Consider the following 14,486-nt stretch of genomic DNA (forward strand, 5'->3'; position numbering starts at 1 on the left):
TTGTGCAGAAATCATACATTTAAGCCTTTTACAGGCTGTCAACATGGAGACAAACTACGTACTTCCACTTTATTGTTAAATACATTTTTTTTCCCCTTTCCATTGTAAGCATACATAAAGCACGGGCAACTAGCTATTTAATGATTGTCAGTAAATTATTTCAGATTATGACCTCCTTGGCATTCAAACTCAAATGATATAATCATCTTAGATCGTATGGCAAAACTTCTTATAAGATATGAAACAAGTCCACTTTCCACAAACATGGAACATAAGCACTGACTCTCCAGCCTGATTTTACCTGTTCTGCACCATGCTCATTGCCATCCAGTCTGAAGGGTAAACATTCTTTCCAATGAGATCCTTGAACATTATGAATGTTTCCATCAAGAAGTCCTGAAACAACAAAACACAGTAAGTCTGTTACTGTGTAATAAAAAGTTTACCTGTTCCTGCTGTGATTAAAGAACTAAGATGGAGTGTTCCACTTTGCTCCCAGTGAAGTTAATGGAAAAATTCCTGGTGATATCAGTAAGTCTGAGATTGGAACTGAAGTCCTGTAAAGCAGCAGTCTCAGATTCCAAATGAAAGCTAAAAATCCTTGCATTTGGCTTGTTAAGAAAAGATAAGCCATAAATGAAGGGAAAGAAAAAGTTATTGTACTTGGAAGTAAAGCTGTTAAATTTTTTATTAATTAGCAAAACAGTCTCACAATGCATAAAGAATTAATAGATTTGAAAAACATAGGATTTTCTGTTTAGTTCATTTAGTCTAAATTTAGTATTTTCAATAAAAATTGAAGGCACTGAGAAAGTTTTCAAAAAAACCCCAAACACTATTTCTTTTCCTAGAAGTATTTAGAGATCACTGTATAATCTTCACTGACACATACTTATGGTACGGAAAAAAAGACGACAACAAACCAATGCCTTTAAGAACAGCAAATAATCATGTGTTGTATTTTTTAACTTTTTTTTTCCTCTGCAGAACTATTCAAGTAGTTTAAGGATTACTAAAAATTCTGGGACCAAGTTCCAAAACTGCTTGGAAGCTGAAATTATGTTAAAGTACTGTTACATTGGCAATTAAACTAAAGCAAATGAAGAATTGCATGGGCTACCCAAGATTTGATCTGTTAGCATTTCAGTTAATCCACCACTCTGACTTTAAGAAAGAAAGGAAGATGGACAAATCTTGCCAACTGAAAATATTACTTCCATGGACAAACTGTAGATGGTGTAATCAAAACCTTTGCCAATGCCAGACTTATTTCAGAGTTATGCCAGGAATATAAAAGAACAGACACAGAACTACTGAAACTTTCTAGCACATAGTGACTAGTGGTACAAACTAGAATATACTCCAAGTTAAATTATGCCTGAAACAACTGGAATAAAAAGATACGTTGCAAGAATAAGGCATTTACTGCATTTAGCATATAACATGAGCTGGACCAGGAGTAGACTCAATAGTGAAAATGAAAAGTAGAAATGGATCACCACGTGCAAAGTGGGGAGGGAGGGTTCAATTAGTTGAGGGTTAGTTTTGTTGTGGTTTTTTGGTTTGTTGTGGGGTTTTTTTGTTTGGTTGGTTTGGGGGTATTTTTGTCTCCTCAGAACAGTATAACACAAAGATACCATTATTTATTCTTGATTATTATATACTAGAGGCAGAAAACATACAGCAACAGACTCCATTCTAGGGAGAATCAGACAAGATACTCAAAACAATACTACAGGTTTTTCAAAGGAAATAAAATATTTAGAATTATCACCTCCATTATTATTTTGTACTCACCACTAGTTCTGAACTAGTCTGAAAAATTTCAGTGTAAACTGAATAATGCTGGTTGTTCATCTGGTTTAAGATTGCTGTCATGCATGCCACAAAGTGACTCTGAAAGAAAACCAGACAGAAATCAACACATGCAGATTACTCAAGATATTAGATTACATTTCTGAAGTTGAACTACCCTAAATGTATAATAAGCCCTTCTATGTATGTAAAAATAATATTCAAACTTTTGCAAGCCCAGATGAAAGAAACATACAAAGAACTCAAAAAGGATAATTCAAAAGCTACCCAGACAAGGGGTAGGCTCTGGTGAGAAAGTTGCATCATTTATTAAATGCTACATGGAAACACACTTTATATGTAAAACTTTATATATAAAATACAAGTCAATATTACCTTAAGAATCCTAAATGGCATGTAATGTTGCCTAGGATTTTTCAATTAGGAATTCAGGGGAAGAAAATATATTAGCATCAAAATTTTCTAATCATTCTAGAAACACATATATTCACAGGAAAAAATAGTGCAAGAAAGGATAGTTTTTACGTTCTGCAGGCATTTTAGTAACCATTACAGCTCTGTAAAACTTCTATAGAATACTATTAAATTCATTTCTCAAAACTTCTTTCAAACTTCCTCAAAAGGAAATATCTTATGTTTCTCAATTCCTAAAGCAGAAATGCTGAAAGATATGAAGTGATTTATAATCCTAGGTTTTGACTGTAATTTATTGAAAGTCACAAAGACACTTACCTCTCACACAAAAATAGTGAGCTTAATGATTTGCAGTTTTTAAGACAGGGAAGAATCCCTCTTATTGATATCTTTTAATTTGCTGAAGTCTTAATTATTGTTTTAAAAGTGAACCTACTTTAACTGCTTTGATTTTATTAAAATAAGAGACTATGAAGTAGATGCAACATGCAAAATAATTTTCTGGATTTACTTGGATCTTTTCATCATACTGCTTTAGAATTGATACAAGGGACTCTCAAGCCTCTCTGTCTAGAATTTAATTTCCACCTGGTACTGATTAGATTCTTTAACACACTTTATAGTTCTGTTACATCAGAAAGGCAACAAAAACACACAGTACCAAACTATTAGCTGCAGTTTGACGTACCCAACCATTTTGTCTATCACTTAAAGAGAAGCTTTCTTTAACTTCAGGTTATGGCCACTAGAGGTCTTTTACTTTCATATGTTAGCTGCTGTTCAGTTTGTACAGCCTTTTTTTATTTATTTATTCCTACATGAGCAGACCCAGCACACTTCTTGCACATAAACAGTGAAAATTACAATATAAAAGACCTATTATGCCTTCTTTTGGAGTAAGACTAGTGCCAGTGAGAGCCTTGCCTACTTTTCAAGGCTAAGAAGACACATTTTCTGCAGATAAACCAAAAGCTTTCAGGTAAGGAATCGTGTGTTCTCGGGTACTGATGCTCTTCTAAAAAGAAATGCTGGTTTTCCTGCTGTAGTAGTTCACTTTTACAGTTAAGGATCAGACAAGTCTTTTCTGTGATGTTGAATGTATAGCTGAAAGTAATAATGAATTGCAAAGAATTCCATAATTAAATTGTGTGGGTTTTTTCTTCTGATGTCTTGATTTAAAAAAAAGAAATTACTGACAGAAGTTAGAGAATTGTACACGAAAGATAGCTTGTATTTTTAGTAGTTAAACATTTGCCACAGAATGCATTTCTATACTCATGTTAAATAATCACTTCTTGAAATAAGCAACCTTTCTTTAGAAGCATTGAATGGATACATTTTGTTGATTAAAGGCATAAAGACTTTAAGAAGGTTATTTCTTTTGTTGAAACCAACTTCTGAAATGTGTCTAGCTATATCTGTGATTATAGTAGAACGTGAATGCCTATTCTTAGTAACTGTGCATAGTGGTTTTAAAATTAACAGATGATATGCCTTGATTACTGAAGAGAGCCATAAGGAAAGATCACATATTGCTGGCCAGTACCTCACACCAAACCTGTCAAATTAATTCACATCAGTGGGACTGAATGATACTTTTTTTTTTTTTTAAAAAAAAAAAAAAAGGTGATAATAAAGCTGGCTTGCTACAAATACTTCCTCCATCATTTCCATGGAACTGTAAAGCAGGAAATACACAAATGCTGTTTGTTCTTTAATAATTTTCTTGCCAGCAATCTCCACTATTAGAAATTAACTGCTAGCTTTTTTATAGGTTAAAAGCTTGCCCCTCCCTCCTAATCCCCAAACGCCAGCAATAAAGATTCACTTCTCAGATGCAGCCTCAGATCTTTAAAGTGCTCAGATGCTCCCAGCAACACCATTCTCACTGGCAGAACATAAGCGTAACATGGGACTATAAAGAGGTGTGATCAAATCTGCAAATATCTCTATGTATTCACTTAAATTCTCCTACGCTGTTTAAGTACCTCTTACTAGAATGTGCAAAGGAGCATAAACTGCTTGAAAATACAGTAAGTTCAATGATCTGTTACACTTTGAATGCAGACTGCATGCTCACTAGACAGACACAGGAAATTCAGAATCAAGCACTGCCTACCAACACAATAGTGTAATGCTCACAATTCAAAAATTTATTTCATTAAGTCAAGCTTTTAATGTAGGGATTGAATAGTATAAAAAAGGTTGTGGCAGAGAAGGTGAAGTTCTTCAGATAGAATCCTAACAAGTAATTTCAGCTGTGCTTAGGCTTGTTAGAATTTATCCTGTGTGTCACTGTAGAAAAGGCTGATTAGAACTAGGTCAAATGTCAAATGCATAAAAAATATGTATCAAAGTAAACACTCAACTGATTAAAGAATATACTAACAAAAAAATTAACAGAAATATGTTATAACTCTGAATGCACTGGACTACTATGAAGAGATCTAATAAAATGTTTTCCAACTTAAAAACATTCATTTCCATTTAAATGTAAAAGAACCCAGAACAGAAACAGCACTGAATTCTAATTGTTGAATTAACCAACTGGCTGACAGCCTTTCCAAAAATGGGTAATGAGGAAATCGATAGTATGAACATTGTACTTCTACTGGGAGCAGGAACACAAGTAAATAGGTAGTCAAATGAAAATGAGATAGAGGAGAGAATGTCTTGGGAAACGTTCAAACTCCCTGACCACTTTAAAAAACCCATAATTAATATGAACTATAATGCTGCCTGGCTTTAGTAAAAACACTGCAAAACAGTGGCTAAGGTAAAAGAAAGGCTGTTTTGGTTTAGTATATACAAAATACATCAAAAGGGATCATAGATGTATTCTGTAAAACAAATAGGGCTTTCTAAGGTCAAGGGAAAAGAATGTGGAAGCTTTTCCACTGTTGTTAAAGTGCATATTAGCTGTGGATGCAGCGTGTACAGGAAAAGAAACATCTGAAAAACATTAGGGTCACATGAGTAAGATGACAAACTTCAACACCTAGCAACTAAATCCCACCATACTTTATAATAGCAGATGGTGACAGGTTGCCGTAGTAACTTCAAATAACACTAGCACCACAAGAATAAATAAAGCAAATGCACTGGAAAAATAAACAGCAACAGAAATCATGTAGAATGAAGCTACACTGATTCCAGTCTAACAAGTATTTCAGTGGCTGTAGGGCGTGTAATCTTCATGCAGGTGTGCTTCTGGAAGGACTAAAGAGGATATTTATTTCATGTAGGCACTTAAGTAACATTTATCCTCATCCATAGAGTGCTTTACCAACATAGAGCCCAAGTGTAAATATTAATGTACATAATTTAAAAGCTGACAAAATAGAAACATTAATATTTCCTAATAATTCAAAGACTTTGAAAGGTCAAAGATGATGTAGTTATTTTTATATCTCCTTTGTAGCAGAATACTGGACGCTTTAAATGTTTACTTTACTTACCCTCACAATTAATTTAAGGTAAGACGACTTCTTTACATCCTCACAATCTGTAATCCTATATTCACTCATGATGGTTTATATTTAATTAATTAATGAATGCACAGTTTTCTGTATTGGGCAGAGAATCTTATCCAGAAAAACCAACATTTTTGTTGTGTATGAACCAACCATACCACATAGGTTAGATTTATTTCCGATCTTCCTTTCATGTTAAGCCAGCAGTTTCAAAACTCATCGTATGTTAGTGACAGGAATTGTAAAAATGTTGCACATAAAAATGGTGACCACAAATGTAATCAAAGAAAAGCTAATCAACTGTTTCAATCTAATGCTAAAAGTAATCAATATTTATGTTGTAGCACAAGGCACATAATTGAGAAGGTCTCCTAATCTACTGTCTTCACAGAATTATTGAGTCACCACATCTGTTTAGCGTCATGAGCTAAAGAGCAACATAATTACCAGAGAAATATGGAAGATGCTCAGTGGTGCCATGAAGAATGACAGTGGTTTGAAGCCACAGTTCCTCAGAAAACCACACTAAACCTTGAGAAATGTGGCATATGTAGAGGGAAGCACAAATCCCTTTATCATATTATGCAAACACTAAACAGTAGCACTCTGAAATGAAAAAAATAAGCAGAATTTAAAGCAACCTGCTAATGTAGTTCTGTTTCTTCTCCAGAAATAGATGTCACTGCCAACACATGTGCTGTCCTAAACTCTACTGTTTCTAGCTGTAAAAGCACAAAAATGTAAACATTATAATAGGTTGCTATGCAACTACTAGAGTATGCATCAGGAGAGTAGAGTACGTCTGAAATGGGAAATAGCTCCTAATCCATAGACTGCTTTTAGCTTGCCAATGAGTGCATATTACTAATAATTAATTTACAATAAGATTCATCTACCCTTAGTAGATCTGGGTTTTTAATTTTCCGTTTATACATTCATATAATTCATTGATTCTGTCTTCTTGTCTTTTATAGCTGATTGAACAGAAGCTTAGGCATCCTTTTTCTACAGCTTACTGACAACTTTTGATTTTTGACTGAATACATGCTGGGCTGCTTTAGCTTGTTCTACTGTTTTCGTTACATTTGTATGATTTAGCCAAAAGGATATACAACTATAAAAACCAGCAGACTACCAGATGGAAAAAAAACAGGACAATTTTATAACACAATGAAATAGTAACAGTGGCTGCTCTGTAAGATTTAAAGACACAAGTTAGATAAGGCAATTTCAAAATTATATAATTTCAGACTTTTTCAGACAGATAAAAGCAGTAAGACAATGGCTTACGGTATAACAAAAGTAGCCTGATTTTTTTAAAGAAAATATATTTTCCCTACTTTATTTATTTATTAACTTTGAGTTGATTTCCCAGCAATATTCCAAAAGGAAGATTCTTCATTCTTTTCAGTGTTTTTGCTGCTGCTGAGTTTTGTTGTTGGGTTGGTTTTGTGCCATAAATCCACTCCAAAACTTCTACTACAGTCTTTGGCTAGGATGATACTGTAATTGACTTAACTTGTGCTTAGGTCTGTGCTCAAACACAGTTGTGTAATTTGCTACATTTACCACTTTTCCCAGAATATTAACATTGTGCTCATCTTCAAGGTGTATGTACAAATAAACTACAGATAACACTATGTAGTATAAAGTGAGAAGGCAATCATTTGGAATGAGCAATCATTGCTTGAAAACTGAACTAGCTTGTCCAGAGCAAGAGTTACCAAAAAAATCAGCTGTTTCACTGCCTCACTTAACCACTGCTGTTCACACTTCCTATCTCAGCTCTGCTGGATCAGATGAAATCTTCCATTTTTGCTTTCAGGGATCTCTGCACCTTCATGCTGCATCTCTTCCCTTCTCCCCTGCAACCCACTAATCGCTTCACCATGATTAATTTAGCTAGTTTCCAAACCGGTCTCACAGGTCAGAAGAAACTTCCTGGCCTAGTACCCAAGATACCCACTGAGAATCCCAAGTATCCCAGTACTATTCCATTTCCCTGTTGCCACTAAACTATGGGATCCGTCAAGTTGGAAAAGCATGACTTGTGCTGCCAAGTGTCCCATTACACCCATTCCCATGTTAAAGATGATGCAGTCAGTATTCCATAGAAACAACAGCACCCACATAAAATACAAGTAAAGTATAAGATTAAAATTATTATCCCCAATTTATTTACTGTAGTACAGCTTGGCCAGTCTCTTGCATTTAAAAGGACTGGAAACCAAACTGGGAACTTGAAAGAAGTGAGACAATGGCTGGGATGAGCTGGAGCTAGTTCTCTGCCCAGAGGTATAACACTGAACCCCAGAGAAAACCCAGAGGGGATTGCCAACTATATACGGCTACAAAGCAAAACACACTGGCTGCAAGGGAGATCAACTGGGTCGAAGAGAAAAGGGCAGAACTGAGCAATTAAAGTGCAGCAACATCTTTTGTTTCTAAGCCATATATTTTGAATTTACACATACTGTGAAGATGAATGTCTTGGATGCTGATTCATTTCCTTAAAACTAAACAGAGCCACCATCTGTATTCCCAGAACTAAGTTACCCTTTAATTGATTTTTTTCTTTTTCAGCTGCACTCACTGAAGACAGAAAAATTAAATTAAACTTCAACTACATGATCAGAGATGAGACTAATACAATAATTTGTGAATAGTTAAAACAAAGCTTTATCACAATAGTTCTGGCTTAAAATTACTGCAAGTCATACAGCACCTGAAACTTTCCTCTTACTTTTAAATGGATCTTACAAAGAAAATAAGGCCAAATAAAAATAATTTTCCAACAACTTGCAACCATTATGCTAAAATATACCAACTGCATATTAATTAATAGCAATCTCTAAGGAATCCACCACTACATTTTATTTTAAATTATGTAAGATTTTATTTTATTTTTCCTTTTTAGTCATCTGACCATACAAACTCCTTCAGAGGATGACAACTATACACCAAAAAGACACTTTTTTGTGTTGCTTCACTGTCAACATATTCAGGGCTATTTGCAGCAATTTATTTTTCCTAATCACAAAACTGGCATTTCATCTAAACGGTCTTGCTAACAAACTAGGGTGCTAACACCTTCTCTTGAACTTAGCAAATAGAGAAATAATGAGTGTGGATACATTTAAGGGAATTGCATTCCTAGTAATTCCTAGAAAACAAACAAAACCATAATCACACTCATATATAAGCAGACTTGATCAATGAGTCAGAGTGCCAGAAAAATGGCATACAAAAAAATATAATTTGTTATATCTCTGATATTGAGTGTACGTATCTCCTAAACAGTCTTATAAGTCTCATGTTTTTATGATTAGTTGCCACAACACAGAATGTGTGGGATCATCAGTAGATATCTAATGACACACCGAAGAAAAATTATGATTAGAACTATTGCAACTTACACCTCCACTAATTACATTTCTACATTAATGTTACTAGATTTAATAGCAGTCTCAGAACTGTGCTACTGAAACTGTTCATAAAAGCTTATTAAGTCATGGTATGTAGAATAATCTTTATTATACCACTCCAGTTAAATTATACAAAAGGATCTGTTTATGAAGTAATTTTTTTAAATTTTAATTTAGTAATGAATATATATATATATACAATCACCTCTATAGAACTGAAGGAAAGTATAAGCATTTGGTAGATGCTATACCATCATCTATTCAAAAGAATTTTAAAGACATTTTAAGAGGACTAACCTCTTGATGACACCATTATGGGTATGTTTTATAAACAAATTATTTTCTCATATAAGTTAGCATAAACCCATTGTGTTGAATGTTACATTGCAGCTTCCTAAACTTGTATCTTGTGATCTATTGTGCAGTTCCTACTCAAAGAAAGCCCTCTCAGAATTATGGTTGCTACATTACAATATTAAGAAAAGAGTTTGGAAAGCGAGAGGTGATTCTCGTGCTCTTATTTAACTTCAAAGGAGACTGGAATCAAATTTCCCATTTGGATCATTATCAGTTTTCAAGATATATTTTATTAAGAAGGAAAAAAGTAACTTGTTCTGCTCAGTTTTTATTTTAAAGGATACTGCTAATATTTTATAGCTTAAACCAGAACTTCCTAGACTGCAGAGCTTAGTGCCAGGAATTCAGTGAGGTAGAATATTTTTTCTAAAAAAAAAGAAAAAAAAAAAAAAAGAAGACAGCCCAAGATGCTATATAGCCTTTCCCACAGAATTTCTTATATTTAGAAAGAATGTTGCAAAAAAGCATTTACTATTATACCAAGACTATTTATCTTTTTTTTAAAAATAGTACTGTAGTCATGTAAGATGAAAGTTACTTTTATTTAATCTCTCCTTGGTGCAATGACCCAACCTCTGAGACGGTTAGGTACAAAAAATATTTAAATATTTAAATAATTTTAGCAACTAACTACAAATAATTTGTAAAAAATGCAGAGACAAAAGGGAGTTTACAACCAAACAAGAGAAGAAAGAATATGACATATATGTTGATGCCAAATGAGTAAAGCCATAGAGAAGAAGCAAATTTGAAATACAGGAACAGTAGTGGAGCTCCCTTACCCCTTCCAGATTATCATAAAAATCTAAATGATAGTGCTGCAATTAGAGAGTTCCAGGACATTAGGTCAGACTTAGCAGGTTGTGCAGCTCAAGTCGCAGATGCTCTGGAAGAACAGAGTAATCAAGCATGAAAACAGGAAACCAATAAGATAGTCACCAGGATACTAGGAACACAAATATCTCTATCAACATATGATAATTATTTTTTTTTTTAAAAGAGAAAGGATATTGCCACTGAACTAGGTCATTCCTGTTATACAAGGATATACATGCCTTTAGGCTGCCAGTTAGACTGCCTCATATTCCTGCCTTATAAGCTTTTTCTGGGCTTACAGTTAGGAGAGTAACAGCAATATTGACAGATTACACACAGCAAGATTTTTGTGGGTTCTGTCATTTTTTTTTTTTTAAGTGTTGTGGCTGGGTTTTTTTAGTTGTACAAGACAAAACAACAAACAAAAGAAAAGAGATGCATACCTAATTGTTTTTGCTAACATAACGTAAGATAACCCAAGCTTCTCTAACAGATTCTAGGTTGCCTGCCTTGCTCAACTTTGTGGCAAGGTAGTAATTTGGTTTCTTGTTCAACTTTATTTGGAAAACAGTGTAAACATGTCTGAAATAAGACAAAGAAATTACACCTACATGCTTTATATTTTATCTGTCAAGTTAGTAATGCAGGAACAAATTTCAAAATTTTCATTGACTCAGATTGCTACTTACCCAAGTTAAACCTGAAGCTATTCCCAAGCAGATCTTTTACAATGAAATTATTGTTTAAAATAAAAGCCAGTACAATTTTGTGAAAATTATCTCACTGCAGAGCCAGTAAGGCAATATACTGCTTGTATGGCGTAATGTAGAAAGGAAGTAACTTCTATAATAATACTGACATCACAATCAGAGGCCTCAGGAGAACATGCCAGGGATACAAAAAAGAAAGCTGGTCTTTATTTCAGAGACTCTGAAGCAGGGCAGGCCATATTGCATATTATGTAGCCACTTAAGAGTAGAGATTGCTGTCTTCTTCTCCAACTCACTAGAGATACTACAGTCATATAAAATACTCAAATTGCATGGGCCATTCTGCGTTCTTATGCTTAGAAGAGCAGCAGAAAGCACACGGAAAGTGATTTTAAGGCAATATGCATTTACTTATGCAGTGAAATTACATACTACATTTTCAGCATTTCACATATTTCATAACATATGAGGAACAGGACTTTATTATTTGCAGAGCCTACTATATGTATTCTATCTTTCTGTCTCTCACTTGTGGAAAACAAATTTCAGCATATAAGACGGTTTTGAAGATACTTATTTCCATGCAGCTTTTGAGTTATAGTTATTTCAATTCTCACATGTAACTTCTGGACTTCAAAAAGCCAGTGGGATTAAAGACTGAATACCAAAAAATGACAAGCAAGTGCCACACAGCTCAGGAAAGTGCCCATTTATTAGTGATGTCTATCAATGATTAATTTCTCTGTCTATCTAAATATAACTTTGCTAACTAAAAATAAAATTTGAATTTACGCACATTGTAAAATCAGTTACAAGATACAAATATTAAGAAATATCTGACACGAGAAAAGGCAAAGAAACAGGCTTTTTTTTTTTTTTTTTTTGCTCTTGATGTCACCAGGAGATTTGCTTATGCTGCCCAGAGAAGAGAAGCAATATGCTGTGAATTTTTTCAGCAAGGTTCAGAGCCCTTTCTGTGTTCACAGATCTTAATCTTCCCTTTAGTGACCACATCAGCAGATCATTAAAGGACGACCTACCATCCTTTGTGTTCTGTCATCTTAAAAACTCAATGAAGTTAAGCATTGCCTTTCCCAAGAGGATAGTGAAATGCTTACCTACACTTTTGTGATATAATTATTTATTTATTTTTCCACCAGATTATTGCAGCTCTGCTTTTTGGAGGCATTCCAAGACAGACTAGTGTGGTGGCTTGGCACAAGATCCAGTTGATTCTAAATACCTCCAGCAGAAGATGAGATATATATATATATAACACTTTAGTATGTTTTAAGCTGACTCTCTCTCCCTGCCATCCCAACACATACTCAAGTATCATCTTTTTTTCTGCCATTGTACTGGCTTCTTTTTAAATATCATGTTGATTTTATTATCTTATTACACACACTAAAACCACTTCATGATCTTACTGTATTTTATCCTCCTAAGACTAGAAAATTTCACAGAATTTGCTTCATCCTGTGTTTCTAGATGCATAGTTATGCAACGTGCCAAAAGACTCACCACTACTGAATCTCAGGCCCCGGCTTTAGAACATTGTGACATTTCAATAATAACCTCTAACTGCAAAGTCTCGTTTTCTTTACACAAGGTGTTTTAAAACTATATTAAGAGATACCAAATATTATCAAGATTAGGAGCTGAATATACCAAACCAATTAGTTCACAGAGTTACAAGGCTGACAGAAAAACTGTAAATTCATCCTCCTAGTTTTTGTTTGTTTTTAACATGTCACCCTCAGCACTTTAGTCATCAAAGGCATTTGAGTTCCAGCTGAGTGTCCAGTCCCTACATAATTCAGACCCTTTCCAGCTTATTGCACTGATAAATAAACAGGCTTTGGATAAAGAAAATAAGCACATTTTCTCTCTAAATACCAAGGGACAAAGTTGTTCGGTTTTGGTTTCGGGTTTTTTTTTTTTTTTTAACACACCATATTCCTACATTCCTCAGTACCTGTTAGTACTGAAAAAATTTTAAACTCTCATAACCTGTCTTAAGTCAGCAATAATAATAATAAAAAGATAAAAGAATAGTATTTGAATAAAGTGTGAAGACCAAATCATCCAGTTGTTTGTCTTACCCCAGTGGGACCAGATTTTACTGATTTGACATTCAATTGCTTTGAAGAAAGAATATTTAGCCATAAATATATCAAAATAATATGCTACCCATGGCAATAATGCTGTAAGTTAGAACTGGTATCTCTGTCAAAAAATGAGCTGCAGAGAAGCAAATATTCAACACCCCGGGCTCCTAACATTGGGAGTGGTGCAAAGCTGAGAGAGCAATTGTAAAGCTACATTACTTTTCAGGATGCAAATAATTGACTGAAGTGGGTGTTTTTCAAATCCTCTCCTCACAAACAGCAAGGTTCTTCAAAAGCAACTTCTCTCTATCTTTAAGTAGTCAGGCAGTAATGACGTTACAATTAATTTTTAAAGGTATCTGCCCTGCATAATAATCTGTGCACCTCACAGGCAACGCTGAGCCGCAAAGTATTAAAATATACACGACCAAAGTAGTCTATAAAATGACAGAATAAAGTCACAGAAAATTACAGACAAGTTGGTGTACCAGACTGAAAACATGACCAAAAAAAAATTGCCTTCAGAATGCTCATGAAAGAAATTAAACCTGCAAACTTTCTCATTAATTGAAAGAGCAGTATTCAGATCAGATGCCAGCAAAGCAAAATATACCTGTGTTGTTGCTTCCCATTATTTAGCAGCAACACTAAGCTGCTGGGTTGTTAAATAGCCAGTCAGGATACTAAGTAAGTGTTGTGTTTTTAACACTCTTATAAGTCATAAATCCGAACTTTGAGCTTCCCTAATACCTACCCTATAGACAATACGAAATAGACCTAAAATTTGCAATTTCAAAGCCAAAGGAAGAGAACAAGCATTCAAAAAGATTTTCATGTAGTCCTCATGTATTTACTGGCAGTCCCCCAAAATACGTCATTGAACTCTCCAACATGATCAGGTTTGTGTATTTTGAAGTAAAATGACTTATAGCAGGAACTCATAATAAACAGAGGTTTCTCTCTTGCTCTACTTTACTCACCAGTCCCTCTCGAGAATGGCTAATTCTGGCTCATAGCAGGTTGAGGACAAAATGAAACAGAATTCATACATGAACCCAAACTACCAAAATTATTGACAATTATATCTCTGCTTCATTTTGAAAACACTCAAAGAAAAGACATGCCAATACATTAGATTGTCTTAGCAGACTACCCTGCAGAAAGATAAAACCTGAGAAAAGATTCCTCTGATACTGAAAAGCAGCCACGATCACAACTGATACCAGATTTTATCAGAGGAGTCCCCAGCTCATTATATCTCAACCTACATTCTTTCTCCACCTGCAGCTTTTTGCACCAGAAGTAGGGAGCTTATGGGAAATGTTATTATCTGCACATATCCTGCCAAAGCCAATAAGCATAATT

The 14,486-nt window shown here is 34.4% G+C and overlaps 1 protein-coding gene across 1 annotated transcript in view; it reads right to left on the bottom strand.

Annotated features, from left to right (window-relative positions):
• Positions 1–279: 279 nt before the first annotated feature.
• The window catches only part of DOCK2 (dedicator of cytokinesis 2), a 111,119-nt gene continuing 96,912 nt past the window's right edge, over positions 280–14,486 (bottom strand). The window contains exons 28-29 of the mRNA XM_010171727.1: positions 1,798–1,896; positions 280–396 (exon numbers count right to left, since the gene is read on the bottom strand). Of these exons, the coding sequence (XP_010170029.1) occupies positions 298–396; positions 1,798–1,896 (198 nt within the window). The 3' untranslated portion in view covers positions 280–297. The remainder of the gene's footprint in view (positions 397–1,797; positions 1,897–14,486) is intronic.

Source organism: Antrostomus carolinensis, unplaced genomic scaffold, assembly GCF_000700745.2.
Source record: "Antrostomus carolinensis isolate BGI_N321 unplaced genomic scaffold, ASM70074v2 scaffold16907, whole genome shotgun sequence".
Taxonomy (NCBI): domain Eukaryota; kingdom Metazoa; phylum Chordata; class Aves; order Caprimulgiformes; family Caprimulgidae; genus Antrostomus; species Antrostomus carolinensis.